Source organism: Bos mutus, chromosome 15 (assembly GCF_027580195.1).
Source record: "Bos mutus isolate GX-2022 chromosome 15, NWIPB_WYAK_1.1, whole genome shotgun sequence".
Taxonomy (NCBI): Eukaryota; Metazoa; Chordata; class Mammalia; order Artiodactyla; family Bovidae; genus Bos; species Bos mutus.
Window position 1 is genome coordinate 1188362 of NC_091631.1, and position 21176 is coordinate 1209537.

Here is a 21176-nt window from a genome sequence, read left to right on the forward strand (position 1 = left end):
GACATACTAACAGGAGAAAATCAAAGAAAAGTTGAATAACATGTGTACATGGAAGGGACCCAGAAAAATCAGTAACTTGCCAAAATGTCTGAAACCCTCACCACAAATATCTTCAGCTAAAGCCAAAAGAGGATGCTCGGGGTAGTGATTTGGGACCTCAAAGGGGAAGAAGGCAACTGACATGGGGATGGAAAAGCAAATGTGTGCTAAACCAAGGTTTGCTGGGCCATGCAGAGGCCACGGGGGGGCGGGGTGGGGGTGGGGGTGGGGGTGGGGGGGGGGGGGGGGGGGGGGGGGGGGGGGGGGTGGGGGGGTGGGGGTGGGGGGGGGGGTTTAATGGTGAGCCCTGTGCTGGGTGTTTCCCTGTCTACACACCTGTTGGGGCTCCTGCTGTCTACAGCGATAGCTCCCTGCCTGGAACAGGTTCTCCATGGCCTTTCTTCAGGCGGTCAGGGAGAAGGTCAAAAGTCACACTTTATTCTCCAGCGTTTTAGACTTCAATTGTTTTCAGCTTGAGACAATCCGCATGCCAAAGACACATTTTGAGATGGTGAATTTGCTCCCCTCCACTGGTAGTGAAAAATCACCAGTGAAATTAGAAGCATCTTTCACAAATGAAGGTGTGGATCCCTACGAATTATATGACATGGCTTTAACCAAGAAAAATAAAAGCAGCTCCCCCACCCCTGCCTCAGGAGTTCCCTGTCTGATGAAGTCAATCCTCTGAGGAGCTGGTGAGCTTTTGGCATAACCTCGGCTTCTACCACAGCTCTGGGTTCAAAGCTGAGTTCGGCTTTGAATGCAACTGGGGGAGCATGAAGATCTATTTGCTGTTCTCCTAAGGCAGACTAGATGGACAGGCACTGAACACGGAGAACCGAAGTCTCAGAGGGCGAAACATCAAGTGTTGATGGTGTGGAACTGGGTTGCTTGGCACAGAGAGAGTTAACTGGAGCTGTGTGCAATCTCATTTAACAAACTGTGGTGTTTCCCTCCCCCCCCCCCTCCCCCATGTACTATCCCTCCATCTTTTCGTCCTCCATCCTGAAATGCCACCGTCTTCCCACTTTCCAAGTTCTTTGGTTTGGGAAGTTCCCTCCAGTCCTTAAAGTCAGGGATCTCGCCTGTCTTTGCCACAGAGATCCCGGCTTGATCCCTTCCAGAGGGCGTCCGGTCCTGAGGACTCTTAGACCGTCGGTATTGCTGCGCCCACCACAGGCAGGCCCACCTTTGTCCTGAAAAAGTTCTGTGGCACTCTATCGTGCCAGCCCACTTAATTGTGCATAGCGCTTACCACCATCTGGAATTCTATTTGCTGGTTTATAAACCATCTCTCCCCTCTCTTACTCTACTCTGCAAGCCTGCTGGTAAGGACCTTGTATATTTGTTGCTGTTCATGTTATTTTCTGCTTATTTATTTTTTTAATCTTCGCATGCCCACAACCTCGGCGTTCAGAACGGTATTTGGCACATAGCATGATCTTAAATGGCGACTGCTTATTTTATTTTTTAATTTAAATTTATTTTGGTGACTGTTTAAAAAAGCGAAAGTTTTTACTGCACACTGCCTCCTGCCCACTTCTCTACCAAGTGGCATAGCTTCACGTTGACGTGTACTTTCTAACTTTCCAAGCCGTAAATTCTGAAGTTATTGCTACATTTTCCAGGTCTGCTACAAACTTTCAGATTAAAAGGTCATCGCGCCTCAGGCTGGAAAAGCAGGACCCGTTGTACCAGAAGTGGGGTTCGAACCCACGAGGATATAAATCCATTGGATCTTAAGTCCAACGCCTTAACCACTCGGCCATTCTGGTATCTGCCAAGTAAGTCTTATTTTTACGCAAATTGAGTCATATTAAGCTACTGCTAAGTTGTAAAACAATAAAACATTTTATTCCTTTTAAATTTTATTCCTGTTGTACAAGAACAACAAGGGAATGGGAGTGGGGAGGGGCCGCTCAGCAGCTTTCACCACGGCCTGTTAATTTCCTCAGGTCGAGTTAGCAGAGGCTCTGGAGCCACATCAAAGCGATGGGGAAGACTGAAGAGGCAGGACTCATCACAGCGAAGTGGGATGGGACCCTTCCCAACGTGGGCGAAGGTCGCTGGACTTGGTAGGTGATGTGTTTATCTCCCTCCGAACTCTTTCCTCATTTATCAAAAGAGAAGCGACTCTGGTGGGACTCGAACCCACAACCTTTGAATGCCTCCGTCTATCTAGAAGTCCAATGCGCTATCCATTGCGCCACAGAGCCCGGTGCTCAGGCCCCCTCCGCGCAGCTGACATCAAGGCAGAGCGGCGGCGTCTGGGGGCCGCCACGGGCGCATCCAGACCGGCTGTGTCCCGGACAAGTGGGGGCGCTCGTGTCGCCGAGGACAAGTGCGGACGGGACTTGCGGGGAGAGGTCTGAGGGCCATCTGAACGCTTCCCTCCGCGGCCGTCACCGGCCTCCACCCTCCGCCTCACTGTGCGGAGGAAAAAGTCTCTGCGCGCGGTTTCTGTATCCTATCCTGGCAGAGATCTGCAGCGCGCGGTTCCATAGTGTAGCGGTTATCACGTCTGCTTTACACGCAGAAGGTCCTGGGTTCGAGCCCCAGTGGAACCACGAGGCGGGGGTCGCTCTCTTTTAGAAGCATTTTAAGTTGAGACTTCTTGGGGCCAGCCGCTGCTTGAGTTTTAACTCGGGAAGTGGCGACTGCGACTCCCAACGGGGCTTTGCCCCGAGCCCCAAGCGCAGACTCGCGCCGAGGTGCCCGTGCAGACGGGCCGCCGAGGCTGCCCCTTCGCGGCGTTTCTAGGAGCGTGCGGGCGGCCCCGCCCGGCTCAGGGCGTCGCACGCCATTGCGCCTGCGCGCTCGCGCCTGCCGGTGGGTCGGCCTCCGGGTCCCTGAGGGGGCCGCGGGCGTCGCGCGCCATTGCGCCTGCGCGTTCGCGCCCGCCAGTGGATCTGCTTCCGGGTCCCTGAGGAGGTCCGCGGGCCCTGCTCTGTCCACGCCTGCTTGGCCGCGAGGGACATCCCTACGGTCCCCTCCCTTGTTTGTTCATTACTTCGCGTCCGCTGACCTGTTGCTTCATTTAAGTTTACAGTACTTTTTGAAACATTGTGTGCTGATGGTCGTGGACTTGGGCAAACCCTGGGAGACAGTGAGGGACAGGGAGGCCCAGCGTGCTGCCGCCCCTGGGGTCGCAAAGAGTCGGAGACGACTGAGCGCTGAGCAGTAACACGCGGATGCTGGAGAAACCAAACCAGCCCCTCTGTTTTTACAGTGTTGTTTCCCCCGGTTAAGAATTTCTCTTTGACCAAATTGTAGCCGGCCCCTCTGAGCCCTTGTCTCAAATAGCCGGCTTATAAGGCTTGAAGAGACAGTAACACTAGTATTGCTTTTAATGAACTGTGGTGTTGGAGAAGACTCTTGAGAGTCCTTTGGACAGCAAGGAGATCCAAGCAGTCCATCCTAAAGGAAATCAGTCCTGAATATTCATTGGAAGGACTGATGCTGAAGCGGAAACTCTAATACTTTGGCCACCTGATGCGAAGAGCCGACTCATTGGAAAAGAGCCCGATGCTGGGAAAGATTGAAGGTGGGAGGAGAAGGGGACCACAGAGGATGAGATGGTTGGATGGCATCACCGACGTGATGGACATGGATTTGAGTAAACTCCGGGAGTTGGTGATGGACAGGAAGGCCTGGCGTGCTGCAGTCTATAGGGTCGCAAAGAGTCAGACACGACTGAACTGACTGAATTCAAGGCTGCAGCCCCTAAAATGGCCCGACTTTCAATTACAGAGTCTGCCTGAGAAAGCTGAAGGCTGCCGCCCCGTTCCGCCTTTACTGTTTGTACCAGACAGGAGCTGAATTTGCCCTCATTGCCTGTGTCTCCTGCATTAGGCGGGTTCTTTACCACTAGCACCACCCAGAGCCCCTCTTCGTAAAAGACTTATGATTATTGTACAAAAGGTAGCATGCCATAAGGACCTCTCCCCCGCCCCAGCAATATCCTAGAAGTCTTTCTATTTCCTTCTTAAGCCTTCACTCATCCTTTCACTTCATGGTTTGGGTATAGCCCAGTTCTTTAATCTGTGCCTTTTAATGAGCGATTACATTGTATTCAGTCTTACAGACCATGCTCTAGTGGGTTTCCTTATGTGTAGGTTTTGGAGTGGATCAGTCTGTAGAGTACTAATAGCAGAAATCTTGAATGGTCACTATTATCTGACCTATTTTACAGATGAGGAAGAGAAAGAACAGGGAAGTTAATTGATAGCCCAAGTCTCATAGTGCCCTAGACAGTCATGGTACACATCAGAGCAATGATTCCATTGAGCCCAACTCTTGCATCTTCCCGTGCATAAAAAAGGTGCGAAATTCATTAACTTGAGATGTCTCTTTAATTAGCAGTAATCTTTTGATATTTGACTTTTTGTTTTTCTTTTCAAAAAACTCTTACATCCTGGTCCTCTCCTCTTCGGAACAACCCTTCAGAGCTACCTGAGAGGCTGGACCCCAGCTTTAAGTCCTCAGTAAGTCCACCGAATAAAACATAATTCTTGATTCTTAGGTTGTGTGTCCTTGCACACCACCCCCCCCCCCATTCAACATGGGTTTTCAGGCCTCATCTCTGGAAATAAAAATCTGAGTTAAACTCTTACAGGTTTGCCAAAGGGAGGATTATGGAAAATGAATGTTTCCCTCTAGTGGTGAGAAAACATTATGAAACATTTTGCTCTGTAGACTCTGCTCCTATTGAAGAGGTTCTTTAGAAATATAGCACACCCCCACCCCCCACCCCGCTTCAAAAAAAAGAAGGAAAGAAATACAGCTTCCCAGGGTGGGAGATGTTGAACAGTTTAGTCAAAATACAAATACCCTGTGTTAGAACTCATATGTTAAACAATTGTTGTCAAGCAACATGTTCTTATCACACTGAAGGAAGAGAAACACATTTTTGTGAAAAATATTTTTTTTTTTTTAAAGCACAAACTTATTTAAAAGAACTTGGCTACACAGAAAGCTGGGGATCTTAGTTCCCTGGCCAGGGACCGAACCTGCACCCCTGACAGTGAAAGCTCAGAATCTTAACTGCTTAACTGCCAGGGAATTCCTTGGGAAAACAGATTTTAATGTATACTATGTCTCCAAAGTACCATAGTCTTTTAGGAACCCAGTAATTGATTAATTGGGTTTCTCTGGTGGCTCAGATGGTGAAGAATCTGCTTGCAATGCAGGAGACCTGGGCCCAATCCCTGGGTAGGGAAGATCCCCGGGAGAAGGGAATGGCTATCCACTCCAGTGTTCTTGCCTGGAGAAACCCATGGACAGGAACCTGGTGGGCTACAGCCCATAGGATCGCAAAGAGTTGGAAAGGACTGAGAGGCTAATACTTTCACTTTCTTTAAAATCAATTGTTTCTTAAAAGTAAATGTGTGGGTGTTTGTGTGTTTATGATTTTGTGTGTGTGTGTATTTGGAATCCTCAATTCACTGTCTCTAGAAAGTAAATATTAAATGCTGAGAAAAGGTATGAGGAAGGGAATTTTTTTTTTTTTTTTGTATAAAAATTGATTTACAAGGAACCAAATAGCTATTGGTGATAAAGCAACATACTGATTATGGGAGACTATGATTCTGTATTCTTTGGTTTGAGAGGAAGTTTGAATTGTTCTTGACTTTCTGTTGTTGTTCTTGATGTTTTTTCATGTGGGTTGCTGCTGCTGCTGCTAAGTCGCTTCAGTCGTGTCCGACTCTGTGCGACCCCAGAGACGGCAGCCCACTAGGCTCCCCTGTCCCTGGGATTCTCCAGGCAAGAGTACTGGAGTGGGGTGCCATCGCCTTCTCCATTCATGTGGATAGCTAGGTACAAAATTCAAAGCTATAGTCAGGAATCTGGTGAATGATTTTAATTATAGTCAGAAAGTAACAGTCACCCCAAAGAAGCAAATGTAGATTTTTTTAATGTAGAGTTTTAAAAGTCCAGGATCAGATATGAGTGTATGTGAATTTTGTCCATAGCTTCTGTCTTGTGTTGCCCATCACCTGGCTGAAGTATTTCACTTGTCTGTACCTGGGTCTCTCAGGTTACCTCTGACACCTGGGCTTGGACGTATCTCCCTCATGTGCACCCTCTGCAGTTGTCCTGTCCTGTATCTCTTCCCCCGTGAGATGACACCTGGAGCCATTGAGTGGGCCAGTAGACCACCTGAAGTTAATCACTAGTGAGACACTACTGAGAATGGGCCTGCAGATGCCCTTTCTACACCGTAACCACCAGAAGATGGCCATGGCCTTCCAGAAATGTATCTAACTTTTGTAGTGATGGTGAAACAGGAGGGAACTGGTTCCAAATCGGGAAAGGAGTACGTCAAGGCTGTATATTGTCACCCTGATTATTTAACTTGTATGCAGACTACATCATGCGAAATGCTGGGCTGGATGAAGCACAAGCTGGAATCAAGATTGCCAGGAGAAATAGCAATAACCTCAGATATGCAGATGACACCACCCTTATGGCAGAAAGCAAAGAAGAACTAAAGAGCCTCTTGATGAAAGTGAAAGAGGAGAGTGAAAAAGTTGGCTTAACGCTCAACATTCAGAAAACTAGATCATGGCATCTGGTCCCATCACTTCATGGCAAATAGGTGGGGAAACAGTGGCTGACTTTATTTTTTTGGGCTCCAAAATCACTGGAGATTGTGACTGCAGCCATGAAATTAAAAGACACTTGCTCCTTGGAAGAAAAACTATGACCAACCTAGACAGCATATTAAAAAGTAGAGACATTACTTTGTGGACAAAGGTCCATCTAGTCAATGCATGCATGCTAAGTCGCTTCAGTTGTGTCCAACTCTGTGCGACCCCATAGACAGCAGCCCACCAGGCTCCTCTGTCCCTGGGATTCTCCAGGCAAGAATACTGGAGTGGGTTGCCATTTCCTTCTCCACCATCTAGTCAAAGCTATGGTTTTTCCTGTAGTCATGTATGGATTGTAATACACTAGTATCTAAATGACATACCCACAGGCACCATGACAATTCTCCTAGAGGAGGAAATGGCAACCCACTCCAGTATTCTTGCCGGGATAATCCCAAGGACAGGGGAGCCTGGTGGGCTACAGTCTGACTGGTTGCAAACAGTCAGACACAACTGAGCACCATGTATCAGCATCATTGGTCTTTGATGGTTGGCCTCGGAATTGTCATGGTGACTGTGGGTATGTCATTTAGATGCTAGTGTATTACAATGAGTGCATAATGAGGCTCAAGGTCCACTGGAAGTCACATCTTCTGCCATCTTGGACCTAGTCGGTTCTAGCCAGTTTGTCATATCCTCAAGGCCTTGTCATTCATTTAAAGGCTGTGGCCTGCCCGCTTCCCTCCTCCAGGGGATCTTCCTGACCCAGGGGTCGAGCCTGCATGTCCTGCAGCTTCAACCTTGGCAGGCGGATTCTTTACCATTGTGCCACCTGGGAAGCTCAACACTCCAATAGAGGATAAATAGACGAGCTTGTTTCAGATGCCATCAAATCTTGCCTGAGGCAACAGGAGTAGTCAGACACGCATTTACCTGAGGTCAGATATCTCAGATCTAGCCTTGTCTCAGCTATTTATCAATGACAACAACTTTGATAAAATATGAACCACCTCAGCTTCTGTAAGGAAGACCCAGAGGTTTCCTTAGAAAAACGGAACTGACATCCTCAAAGTGGGCAATGGGGATTCTCCACAAAGGGCAGAGTGCTGGAGTTTATAGGACGGACTCTGGTCCCTAAGGGTCATTTTACTAATTGTTGCTTGGGCTGCAGAAGGTACAGCCACACTCAAGAACTGAGAGGTAGTTTTCTTTCAGAGTTCATTTCCTCACCTGTAAAATGAGGTGCTTGAGTGATATAAACTTTGGAGTTCCTTTAAGATTACAGCATCAAGTCCCATTGCTTCATGGCAAAAAGAAGGGGAAAAAGTGGAAGTAGTGACAGATTTTATTTATTTGGGCTCCAAAATCACTGCAGACAGTGACTGCAGCCATGATATTAAAAAATGCTTGCTTCTTGGAAAGAAAGCTATGACAAACCTAAACAGCATATTAAAAAGCAGAGATATCGCTTTGTTGACAAAGGTCCATATGGTCAAAGCTATGGTTTTCCCAGTGGTCATGTAAGGATGTGAGAGCACCAAAGAATTGATGCTTTTGAACTGTGGTGTTGGAGAAGACTCTTGAGAGTCCCTTGGACTGCAAGGAGATCCAAACAGTCCATCCTAAAGGAAATCAACCCTGAATATTCATTGGAAGGACTGATGCTGAAACTGAAGCTCCAATACTTTGGCCACCTGATGGGAAGAGCCGACTCATTGGAAAAGACCCTGATGCTGGGAAAGATGGAAAGCAAAAGGAGAAGGGGGTGACAGAGGATGAGATGGTCTGATAACATCACTGACTCAATGGACATGAATTTGAGTAAACACTGGGAGATAGCGAAGCACAAGGAAGCCTGGTGTGCTGTAGTCATGGGGTCACAAAGAGTTGGACACAACTTAGCAACTGAACAACAACAACATCATGAGCTAATGGCTTTTGGATCTGAGACTTAAGTAGCAGAAAATCTCACCATGACAAATCCTTACTGAAACAATTATTTCAGACCATCTTCGTTAGAAGATTCTGCCATAGGGTAAAGATGGCCTCATCTGGCCTCACGATGGTCTATTGATAAGGGTCTTCTACTGTGTGTGAGAAAATACTTTTCAGTTCTGACTCTTCCATTCCAGACTGCATGGTATCTATTCCTTTTCAGAAGGTCCAAGTCTCTTCTTCAGTCTCTTCATGGCTGCCTTCATCTCCTGGTTCCTCAGGGTGTAGATCAGGGGGTTCAGGACAGGAATGATGACAGTGAAGGTGATGGAGACAGCTCTGTCCATGGGGAGGGCGGAGAAGGGCCGGGCGTAGACGTAGATGCAGGGCACGAAGTGCAGGGTGACCACCGTGATGTGGGCGGTGCAGGTGGAGATGGCTTTCCTCCTGCCCTCCCCAGAGTGAGACCTCAGCATCATCAGGATGACTGTGTAGGACACAAGCAGGAAGACGAACCACAGGGTAGAGATCAAGCCATTGTTGGAAATCATCAGGAGCTCAAGGACAAAGGTGTCAGTGCAGGCGAGTGTGAGCACCTGGGGGACATCGCAGTAGAAACCGTCCACAATGTTGGGTCCGCAGAAAGGGAGGGGGAGCAACAGGGAGATCTGCACGATGGAGTGGACGAAGCCCCCCGCCCAGGAGGCCACTATCAACCCAATGCACCGCCCCCGACTCATGATGGTCACGTAGTGCAGGGGCTTGGAGATGGCCACGTAGCGGTCAAAGGCCATCACTGAGAGAGAGAAGATGTCTGCGCCACCGAGGAGGTGGAAGAAAAACATCTGCGTGAGGCAGCCACGGAAGGAGATGGTCTTTCTCTCTGAAAGAAGGTCCACCAGGACCTTGGGGGCGGTGATGGAGGAGAAGCAGATGTCCAAGACGGAGAGGTTGCGGAGCAGGAAGTACATGGGGGTCTGGAGGCGAGACTCGAAGCTCACAGTGACCATGATGAGGAGGTTGCCCAACACGGTAGTTGTGTACACCAATGATAACAAAAGAAATAAGACCCGGCTCAGTTCTCGGGACTGGGTCAGTCCTTGAAAAATAAATTCTTTCACCCTGCTGTGATTTCCCTGCTCCATTGGGTCATGTTTTTTCTTCTTTCTCAACTTCCTGGAGAGAAGACAGAAAATGGAATACAGAAAACATATCATTAAAAACCAAAGGAGTGTGAATTATATGACTGGACTGCCTTGGGTGTTACTTTTGCAGTTATTTTCCTTTTGGGGAAAGACGCCAACTGCCGTAGATGGTGTTTTTGAGTTATCTCAGAGCAAAACAAAGAGTGGGTTTTCAAAGGAGTATTTAGTTAAAACCTTTTCATACCATTCATGGGGTTCTTGAGGCAAAAATCCTGAAGTGGTTTGCCATTCCAGGGGTCTTCCAGTCATGGCACATAGCAGGGGGAAAGTGGAAGCAGTGACAAATTTTATTTTCTTGGCTCCAAAATCACTGCAGACAGGGACTGCAGCCATGAGATTAGAAGACGCTTGCTCCTTGGAAGGAAAGCTATGACAAACCTAGACAGCATATTAAAAAGCAGAGACATCACTTTGCTGACAAAGGTCTGTATAGTCAAAGCTATGGTTTTTCCAGTAGTCATGTACAGATGTGAGAGTTGGACCATTAAGAAAGCTGAGCAGGAGGAACTGATGCTTTCAAACTGTGGTGTTGGAGAAGACTCTTGAGAGTCGCTTGAACTGCAAGACAATCAAACCAAAGGAAATCAACACTGAATATTCACTGGAAGGACTGATGCTGAAGCTGAAGCTCAATAGTTTGGCCACCTGATTCGAAGAACCAACTCATTGGAAAAGACCCTGATGCTGAGAAAGACTGAAGGCGGGAGAAGAGGGCATCAGAGGATGAAATAGTTTGTTAGCATCACTGACTCAATCGACATGAATCTGAGTGAACTCCAGGAGACAGTGAAGGACAGGGGAGCCTGGCGTGCTGCAGTCCATGGGGTTGTGAAGAGTAGGACATGACTTAATGAGTGAACACCAACAAATTAATTAAAACACCTTAATTAGTATGTTATTCTTATTAAAAATTGTATGTCTCATCATTTTATTCTTGAAAAACCACTGAATGCTCTGAGAAGTGAAGAGACTAGCTTTGTTTTTGTTTTCAATGAACACTCACGCATCCAGTTGTTAGGAAGTGGGAAACACGCGGAGGGGACGGTATAACGCACAGTCTGTGGCTCTAACGCAAGCTCGTAGCCTCTCCTTCATTTTCTCCCACCGGAGACAATCTACTTGGCATAGTCTTGCTGGATCTTCATGATACCAGTGATCAGCACTAAATCAAGGCCAGAAAGACAGTTTCCATTTTACTTTCTACTTAGGACAAACAGCTTTGCAGCAGCTAAGACAATTTAATTGGGTGCATCTCTCTTTCTTTTTTTTCTTCTTTCCTTCCTTCCTTCTCCTCTTCCTTCTTCTTTTCCTTTTCAATCTCCCTTCTCTTTGGTGTCTTGCTTTCCTCTGATTTCTGTGGCCCAAGATCAGGACTTGGCAACTACAGTCTCTGCTTTTCATAATGCTGTTGCCAAAGACCTCACCATCCTGGCCCCTGGACCAGTGCTCTTCCTTCCTCAGTCTCCCTCCCTTTTGTCACCTACATTTGTGCGTCACTTCGGTATTTGTAGAGGCTTTAGTTTTGCACAAAGAGCAAAATGTTAGTATCACACCCTGCTATATTTAAAATGGGTAACCAAAAAGGACCCAGTGTACGGCGCAGGGAACTCTGCTCAGTGTGCTGTGGCAGCCTGGATGGGAGGGGCTTTGGGGGAGAATGGATTTTGCTGCGTGTGTGCGTGTGGCTGAGCCCCTTTGCTGTTCACCTGAAACTATCACAGCATTTTTAATTAGCTGTACCCCAATACAAAATAAAAAGTTCAAAAGAAAAAAAAAGATGTTAGTATCAGCAGACCTGAATTTGTGTGTGTGTGTGCAAATTTACTCTACTGAATGTGGCTGATCTACAGTGCATGTACATTTCTGCCGTGCAGCAAAGTGACTCAGTTACACACATATTCAGTCATTTGCATTATGGTTTATCACAGACTATTGAATATAGTTCCGTGTGCTGTACAGTAGGACCTGGTTGCTTCTCCATTCTGTGTATAATACGTTTGCATCCGATATTCCCAAACTCCTGATTCATCCCTCCCCACCCGCATCCTTGGCAAGCACAAGTCTGTTCTGTATGCAGCAGACCTGAATTTGAATGTAGATGCTGCCACTTAATTGGCAGATAACTCTTCATCATCAGTAAAACTGAGTATCATCGTGTTTGTTTTACAGGACTGTGGACCTTGAGGAGACTTGCTGAATACAGTCAACCTGAGGTGACACAGACCACATCTCCCCCATGTATAATACACTTAACATTTTGCAGGGTCAGTCGTTTATACATTTTTTTTTGAAAACACTGACAAAAATGCACTTTTATACTTCTGTTATAAAATATGGTTCTTTGAAATAATTGCAACTATTATCTAATCTAGCATCTCAAAAGCAGATATGTTCTGTACAATGAGATATTATTCAGTGATCACAGGAAATGAGGTACCAAGCCAGCAAAAGATGGGGATGAAACGTTATTCATAGTACTAAATGAAAGAAGCTGATCTGAAAAGGTGTTTACTGTATGATCTCACTATATGACAGTCTGGAAATGACAATATAATAAATCATAATTGAAAGATTATAACACAATTATAATAAAATATTAATGGCTGCTGGGGGCTGGGTGTGGAGGCTGGGAGGGATAAATAGGTGAGACACAGGGAATTTGAGGGGCATCCCTTGTGGCTCAGAGGGTAAAGAATCTGCCGGCCAATGCAGGAGACCTGAGTCAGTCCCTGGGTCAGGAAGATCCCCTGGAGAAGAGAATGCCAACCCACTCCAGTCTTCTTGCCTGGAGAATTCCATGGTCAGAGGAGCCTGGCAGGGTATAGTCCATGGGGTCGCAAAGAGTCAGACATGACTGAGCGAGTCACACACACACACGGGATTTTTAGGGCACTGAGCAACTCACACACACACACACACACACACACACACACACGGGATTTTTAGGGCACTGAAGCTAATCTGTATGCCGCTCAGATTGCGGGTACACAGCACCGTGTAAACCCATAGAATGTACAACATCGAGTGGCGTTTAAGATCAGGGTCTCAAGCTTTCAGCGGGTCATGATCAGACTTTTCATGTGTGTGGAACACCTTCATCTTGCACAAGCACACATAACATTCTTGCTTTCCAGTATGTGGAAGGATTTGGGTCACACACTTGAATCAGTTACTGCCAGGGGAAATTCTACACTGAAGCCAAATTTGCACTCATGATTCAGGTTAGCTTAAAATATTATAAGTTGTTATTCTAAAGAGCTTTAAGAACACTCTAATTGTCATGCTATCATTGTTAGTGATACTTAAAGAATTTTCAGCAAATGCTTAAAAATCATTTAAATCATGCTTTTAGGAAATACGGCAGTTATTCAATACTAGGTCATTGAAGGGTAGATCTACTTTTTAAAAAACATTACTAAAATCATGCAAGTACTATACTCATCTTATGACATATGTTTTATTATTCTGTTATTATTGGCAGGAAAATGGAAATACTCAGCACTAAGTGAGTTAATGGATAAAAGTGAATATCCATTATCTTTTATGGATAAAACCCATAATCTGTTTTTATGATTAAGCTGTTAGCACTATTTGAACTATTGTTTTTTTATCAGAAAGAATAAGAATGTGGTAAGTGTCTATTTTCCTCCCTTTTTAAAAGTAATGCTAAAGTATCAGTATTGTAAACACATCTAGAATATGGAAAACTGATTGCAACCAATTTTCCTTTCCTCATACTAAATGATCATGTATGGCATGGAAAGGAAACTTAAAATTTCCTTTTTTCTTAACAAAAAGAGTTGGCCCTCATGCAAACAATGGATTTCAGTTAAGAATAATGTATCCATCCTGGTCTGTCAGTTTTTACCCAATGGAGCCCACTGTGGACAGTGGGAGTAATAGGGGCAACTGGGCTGGTAGTGGGCAATGGTAGTTGATGGGAGCTCTCTGTACATTTTGTCCAATTTTTCTGTAAATTTAAAATTGTTCTAAGAAATAAAATCTATTCCTCTGAACCTCCCCGCCCCAACACATATACCAAAGGATAAAACAATTTAGAACATTTCTACTTTGCAAAGGAACACAATTTTTAAAACGCTTATCACCGAGCTTCATTTGCTGATCCTAATTTGTTGCTGTTGTCCTGTTTCCAACCCTGTTTTAAAGAGAGTATTTAGAATGAATTCTAGTTTGGGTGTTAACAGGCATCAGTCTATTGTGATTTTACCAACAAAAAAAAATATCCTTTGCACCTTTTTTCTTTTTTTAAAATCAGCTTTGTTGAGGTGTAACTTACTTGCAATGAACTACTACACACATTTAAAGGTTTGATGAGCTTTGACATATACATACACCCATGAAACTATCACTAAATTAGGATAAGGAACATCTCCCTCAGCCTGAAGTTCGCTTGTGCCCCTGAGAACTGCGGAATTTTGGCACCTAAGGACTCTGTCCAAACCTGCAAAAGAGATGACCAGACCACCACATGGCCTCTGGAGACACAGGACAGTGTCCTTAGGATGACCCCAGGCCCTCATTTAAAATGCCTGCCTGGGAAAGCACAAAGCTGCCAGGAGAATTTACTGTTTGTTCCAGCCAACATCAGAGGTGGCCCCCGATCTCCCTTGCTTAGAGCATTTACGGACCAGTCCTGGCAAATGTCGGAGAAGACAATGGCAACCCACTCCAGTACTCTTGCCTGGAAAATCCCATGGACGGAGGAGCCTGGTAGGCTGTAGTCCATGGGGTCACGAAGAGTCTGACACTTACTGAACGACTTCACTTTCACTTTTCACTTTTGTGCATTGGAGAAGGAAATGGCAACCCACTCCAGTGTTCTTGCCTGGAGAATCCCAGGGACAGCGGAGCCTGGTGGGCTGCCGTCTATGGGGTCGCACAGAGTCGGACGCGACTGAAGCGACTTAGCAGCAGCAGCAGCCTGGCAACTGTGATGTGTATCTCTTGCAACTTACAAGCGTCTCTTTCAAGGACCAAGAGCCATTTCCTTGAATGTGATCATGATGAAGGAAGGAGCCTCTGTCTCCCAGTCTGTGTAGGGGGTGACTTACATAAATGCCGCTGGCAGACAAGCCTGACTGCACTGGCACCGACCACCGCTGCCACTTTCTGCTTTTTCGACTCTGCCGAGCCCTAGCTTGTCCCCCTCCTTTGCGCCCTCTTTGATCACTCTGGGCAAATGGGCGCGGAGCTCAGTCCTTTCACTGCTGCTCTCACGGACGTCGGGCTGTGTTCACCTCTGACACTTCTTTTTACTTCTTTCTGTGTCCTTCCCACTTTGAAGCCATCCTTTTGTTCTGCTGTTGCTGTTGCTCAGTCGCTCAGTTGTGTCTGACTCTTTGTGACCCCATGGACTGCAGCATGCCAGGCCTCCCTGTCCTTCACTGTCTCCCAGAGTTTACTCAAACTTATGTCCATGGAGTCAGTGATGCCATCCAGCCATCTCATCCTCTGTCGTCCCCTTCTCCTCTAGCCTTCAACCTTTCCCAGCATCAGGGTCTTTCCCAGTGAGTCAGCTCTTCACATCAGGCGGCCAAAGTATTGGAGCTTCAGCTTCAGTTAACGACTCAGATCTTTGGATCCCACTGTACTTTATGTCTTTGGATCCCACTGTACTTTATGTCTTTGGATCCCACTGTACTTTATGTGTCATTTTCTCATCAGAACAGAACTTCACGTTGTGAACTTTCCTCCTATTCTCTTTCCTTTGAAGGCCAAGCCAAGCAAAGCTAATTTTCTTGGCTTACTCCCAGTGACCTACGAATCCATCAATAACTCCCCAAAGATTTCATCCCCTTCAAATGCTTTCTGTTTTTAAAAGGGCCACTTATTTTTTTTTCCAGAGTAAATATTTTAAAAGATTTTTGAAATAAAGTGATCAGAACATAGGCAGCTTTTTAGTTTTTTAGATAACGCACAGAGGATTTATTTTTTTAAATTTTAAACTACAGTGGGAAGTATTGTGGCTCAGAAAGAAGATACCAGCTTGGGAGATTTGAACTCTGAGGACTTCATGAAGCCACAGTGGAAGTTTTAAAGGCGTCTAAACTCCAGGATGTGTAGTCTTTTCATGCGTGAAACGGGAGAACACGCTGCCTCGAGTCCCTTTGTAAGCGGGCAAGGTCTGCCCGGCATTACACAATATTAAATGGATCCATCGGGCCAGGTGATTTCCAGACCTTTGCAGCTTTTAAAAAAAAAAAATTCTTTTCATTTTTTTAAAAAATTAGAAATATTTTTGACTGCACCGTGCAACATGTGGGGGCTTAGTTCCTGACCAAGGACAAGCCTGTGCCCCTTGCATGGAAGTGTAGTCTTAACCAGTGGACTTCAGGTAAGTCCTTTGGAACTTTTTAAAATAAATATATATTAAATTATTTTTTGTTTAAGTATAGTTGACTTATCATGTTAGTTTCAAGAGTATAGCAAAGTGCTTCAGTTTTATATATACATGTATGTAAATATCTATATTCTTTAAAAATATTTGTTTCCATTATAGCATTATAGTTTATTACAAGATATCAAATATAGTTTCCTGTGCTATATAGTAAATTCTTGTTTATCTATTTTAATATATGACAGGGTGCATTTGTTAAACCCAATTTATTCCCACCCCCTACCCCTGCTCTAGACCTTTGGAGCTTTAATTCTCGATTGTTTTAAATAGTGTTGCCCTCAATTATCTTGTGATGAGTCTAAGATTGTATTCTGTCTATTGCTTACCAGCATTTGAATCTCAGTTAACCTATAAATCTCAAGTGTGTCTTGGAAGTTAACTGATGGCTGATTGGTAGCAAGAAATGCCAGGGGCAGTTCGTCCTAGTCGTGAGAAGAATGGGCTTTGAAACCCAAAGGCACAAGATTCTGTGCAGGAGGGAGTGGTCAAAGTGATCATTGATCCAACTGAAAAATGCTGAAAATGCTGCTCCTCCCTCCACAGGGCATTTGCCCAGCTAAGAGTAAAGGCGGAAAGGGGAAGACAGATGAGAGCCTCTGTGTATGTGTGTCTGTTTGCAACAGGAGAGAAGGAAAGAAAGCAGAACATTACTGTTTATGTTTGCTTTATTTTTTGCTTTTGGCAAGAACGAGTTCAAGACCCCAAGAATTTCTTTAGAAGTAGGTCCAGGGACCAGTCGAGAGGGCAGCATTGACATACACACCACTATGCGTAAAATAGACAGCTAGCGGGGCTGCTGTGCAGCGCGAGGGCTCAGCGCGGCGCTCCGTGCGGACCTGGAGCGTGGGGTGGGAGGGGATGTATGCCCACACGCGGAGGGTTCACTTTGCTGTACTGTGGACACTAACGCAACATTGTAATTATGTTTCAATTAAAAAAACGAATGTACTGCTCACAAAAGAAACCCTCATAAAAGCAAAGTGATAACTTCTAAAGGGAATATTTTAATCTACATAATAAAGTTTAAAAAGAATAATAATAGTAATAAAGGGCCAGAGAAACCCATTCTGATAAAACAGGCTAGGGAATTCCCCGGCCGTCCTGTGATTAGGACTCGGTGGTTTCACTGATGGGGCCTGGGTCCGAACCCTGGTCAGGAACCTAAAGATCCTGCGAGCTGAATGGCTCAGCTGAAATGCAAAACAACAGTAGCAACCAAACAGCAACATCCCCCCAACCAAAACAGGCTTAAGGAACGTCATGGAACCCCCAACTTGAGGGACTCCTCACCCCCTCAATTGTCCACCAAGCGTGTGCCCCTTGGGGCCCTCTTGACAAGCTGACCTCTCTCTGCTCCTCAAGGACCCTTCCGAATACTGAAGGGCTAATTGCGCTGCGTCTCTGAAGTTTTGAGCTTTAACGTCCAGCATCCTCTACCTTTCAGGAGCATTATTAACATTCAAAGTATTTCTGAAATCCACAATAAGATTTTCCAAGCTGGTAGTGCATGTGCACACAGGCACAGACGTACACTCAGACACACAGGCCCGCACCCCAAAGCCCCCAAATAGAGCCACTTAGAGCCCCTGACCTCTAACTCCTACCTGAGAAGTAGTGCTGGCCGTCCGGCGGCATACGCTGATCTTAGGAGTCATGGATGCTCATCAACAGTCCCCTTTAAGGCGGACGTGCAGCTGGGGGTTGGCCGCACTGTATCTTCTCTCCTGCTACCGAAGGCACATGGCGGGCTCCAAGAATCGCCTCCGCGTCGTCCTGCCACCCAGCCGCAGGTGTGGCTGCCCCGAGTGCCAGTCCCTCGGCTCCGGGTGTGCTTCCAGATGTGATTGTTGAACTTGAGTGGCCAGACTTTCCTAATGGGATGCCGTTCCCTTGAGTCTTATTAAGAAATTGAACACGCGCCAGAAAAGGTATGCGAACGCGCACATCTTGGTTTTGAAATTCTCCTAGTGCGGGGGAGGAGTGACTTCTCTTCGATTTCTGATTAGAACCCGAGGATCTTTGCCTGAAGGGCTCACGGGGACAGACAGGATTCTGTCTCCTTAAGAGATGGAACTCAGGGAAAATGAACAGAACTCCCAGGAGAGTGTGTGCAGCCTGTTTCATTTCTTTCTTTTTTTTTAAGGCAGGTAGTTTGCTTGTTGTCCTGATAGTATACATGATCAGATGCATCATAGAGACTTGGAGATGCGTTTTTTCTTGTTTTCCCCCAAACTTCTCATACAAAGAAGGCAAGTAAACAGACAAAGGATGGGTTGGTACCATTCATCTCTAAATATTTACTGTCTCCCTTGTTCCAGGCCCTATGAGCCCCAAAACTCCATTTCCCCCCTCCTCTTATTTTCAATATCATTTTTGAAACCTTGTCTCTCACCATATACCCATGGCTTGTCTCACTTGGATATAGGGCACACCTACAACTCAAAACGTCTAAAATAGATCTGATCATTGCTCTCAAGAACTAAGTACTTCCGGCACTTCCCTGGTGGCCCAGTGGCTAAGACTCTGTGCTCCCAAAGCAGGGGGCCCAGGTTCAATCCTTGGTCAGGGGATTGGATTCCACATGCAGCAACTAATTCTTTGCACGCCACAACCAAAGATCCTGCATGTTGCAATGAAGACCTAGGACAGCCAAATAAATAACAAATATTTTTAAAGAACTAGGACTTCCTTGGTGGTCCAGCGGTTAAGAATCTGCCTGCTAATGCAGGGGATCTGGGTTCCATCCCGGATTTGGGAAGATTCCACAGGCTGTGGGGAGCTAAGCCCGTGGGCCAAAGTACTGAAGCCCCGGAGTCCGTGCTCTGCAACAGGAGAAGACACAGCAGTGAGCAGTCTGTGCGCCACAGCTGGAGAGTAGTCTCGACCTTCCGCAGTAGAGAAAGGCCGAGCACAGCAGTGAAGACCCCGTGTAGCCAAAAAAAAAAAAAAAACACCTCAATCCTTCTTTCGGTATACCTGGCACTGTTATTCTCCTTGTCACAAGGACTCAGTATCTCTGAAATACCTCTGATACTTCCTTTTACCCTTTTTTTTTTTTTTGGCAGGGAGGTCTTTTGTAACTCTTCCTGAATCAATTGCTTTTAGGTTTCTTTCATCATTTGCAATCATTTTTTCCTAGTTTATTTGGAGAGCTTGTCAGTTCCTGCTCTAATATTCATGCTCTTGTGCCATCCCCTTGCCTTGTGTGTGGACTGGACTTAATTAACTTGCTTCTAAAGATGAGACGTTGACAAAAATGATAGCCTGCCCCTTTCCAGATCAGGCTATAAGAGCCCGTGACTTCTGTCTTGCTGACCCCCACTTTTCCTCCTTGTTTGTGCACTCTGGTGAAGTAAGGTGCCCTGTGAGAGAGGCCCTGGAGGGTTAGAACCTGGGGATAACCTCCAGCCACAGCCAGGAAGGAACTGCAGCCCCCAGGCCAATGGCTCACGATATGAGTGAGCTTGGAAGCCGACCCTTCCCTAGTCGAAACTTGAGATGAGACTGCAGCTCTCAGCTCATGCCTTGACTGCGGCCTTGTGAGAGGTTCTATGCAGAAGATGTAGCTAAGCTGTGCCCGGATATCCCCAACTCACACAAACTGTGACTTAAGAAATGTGTGTGGGACTTCCCTGGGTACAGGGGGTGGGAATACCTACCATTGCAGGGGACACGGGTTCTGTCCCTGGTCGGGGAAGATGCTATGTGCCACAGAGCAAGTAAGCCTGTGGGCCACAGCTGCTGAACCCACACTCTGGAGCCCTCAGGCCTCAGCGACTGTGCCTGCTTGCTGCCACTGCTGAAGCCCGTGAGCCCACAACAAGAGCAGCTGCCACAAAGGTGGGAAGGCCGCCCGCTGCAGCTAGAGAAAGCCCATGTGCAGAAACGAAGACCCAGCACAGCCATAAATAGATAAATAAAAAGAAACGGGTGCTGTTTTAAGCCACTAAGTTTTGGGTAATGGGTTGTACAGCAATAGCTCACTAACATCGTACTGAGCTGACAGTCTGTTATCGAGTAAGAGCCATGTGGACAACACTCTCTTCCAGACTCGAAAGACAAGTTACGCAACAGTATCGACAGCAGAACTCTGCAGATCCGTCCAGGGTAGAGTTTTGTGGCCGGAATCTCACGGTTGCTTCAGTATAGTCTCTGTGGTGCTGACCCCATTAGCATCTTGGAAACTAAGCTGAAGCAACCTGACTCTTCTTTGAATTTTTCAAAGACATCCAGAATGACAGGATCACCCCTGAATTAACCCATCCGTGTATATAGATACATTTATTTGCTTATGAAAAATATCATGGGAGTTTAAAAAATCAATGTTTCTGGGGTAGGAAAAAACATCACAAATGATAGGGCCAAATATATGGAATGTATGTAGAATAAACTAGAATCAGCTCAATATCTAATTGTTCCTTAAGAAAATGTCTCTACTTGGAGAAAAAATATGTATATATATTGATCCAAGTAAGTATTTGATGTCATGGTGACAGACAAGTAAATTTAACGGTCTTCTGAGTTCAGCTGCTTTTCCTCACTGTTTTATGAGGTTGTTTTGCATGTTGCAAATGGTCCAAGTCAGCTTCGTGAACAACTTTTGTAGGTTACAGTCTTTCGTGGGGTCCTACACTTGGGAACAGGCTTCCCTGGTAGCTCAGCTGGTAAGGAATCTGCTTGCAATGCAGGAGACCCCAGTTCGATACCTGGGTTAGGAAGATCCCCTGGAGGAGGGCATGGCAACTCAGTCTAGTATTCTTGCCTGGAGAACCCCCATGGATAGAGGAGCCTGGGGGGCTGCAGTCCATGGGGTTGAAAAGAGTTGGACAGGGCTGAGCGACGCACGCACACTTGGGAACACAGACTCTGATGGTATAGATCTTTGATTATTTAAAGTTTTGCCCAGTCATAACAGTTTTGCTCAAGGTAAAGTCAACAGAGAAGTAGGGGGGAAAAAAAGACACCTTTGTGAAAAGTATAGAGGAGCTG

At 46.0% G+C, this 21176-nt stretch overlaps 1 protein-coding gene, 1 long non-coding RNA gene and 3 other non-coding genes across 5 annotated transcripts; 2 read left to right on the plus strand and 3 right to left on the minus strand.

Moving 5' to 3' along the window:
- The first annotated feature begins 1019 nt into the window (after positions 1-1019).
- LOC138990930 (uncharacterized) lies at positions 1020-12354 on the plus strand. The gene is made up of 4 exons (XR_011466963.1): positions 1020-1367; positions 1668-1823; positions 1995-2114; positions 11939-12354. It is a non-coding gene; the product is annotated as an uncharacterized lncRNA (long non-coding RNA).
- Positions 1732-1814, minus strand: TRNAL-UAA (transfer RNA leucine (anticodon UAA)). Its single transcript has one exon. It is a non-coding gene; the product is annotated as a tRNA-Leu (tRNA).
- TRNAR-UCU (transfer RNA arginine (anticodon UCU)) lies at positions 2170-2255 on the minus strand. The gene is given in 2 exon segments: positions 2170-2205; positions 2219-2255. It is a non-coding gene; the product is annotated as a tRNA-Arg (tRNA).
- TRNAV-UAC (transfer RNA valine (anticodon UAC)) lies at positions 2534-2606 on the plus strand. Its single transcript has one exon. It is a non-coding gene; the product is annotated as a tRNA-Val (tRNA).
- On the minus strand, positions 8774-9709 carry LOC102267340 (olfactory receptor 4D9-like). Its single transcript, XM_014481372.2, has one exon. It carries the CDS (start codon positions 9707-9709, stop codon positions 8774-8776), a length of 936 nt encoding a protein of 311 aa, XP_014336858.2.
- Positions 12355-21176: the final 8822 nt, after the last annotated feature.

What these genes read in the sequence shown, in the direction of transcription:
- LOC102267340 (XM_014481372.2), bottom strand. Translation starts at nt 9,709, where the DNA reads ATGGAGCAGGGAAATCACAGCAGGGTGAAAGAATTTATTTTTCAAGGA.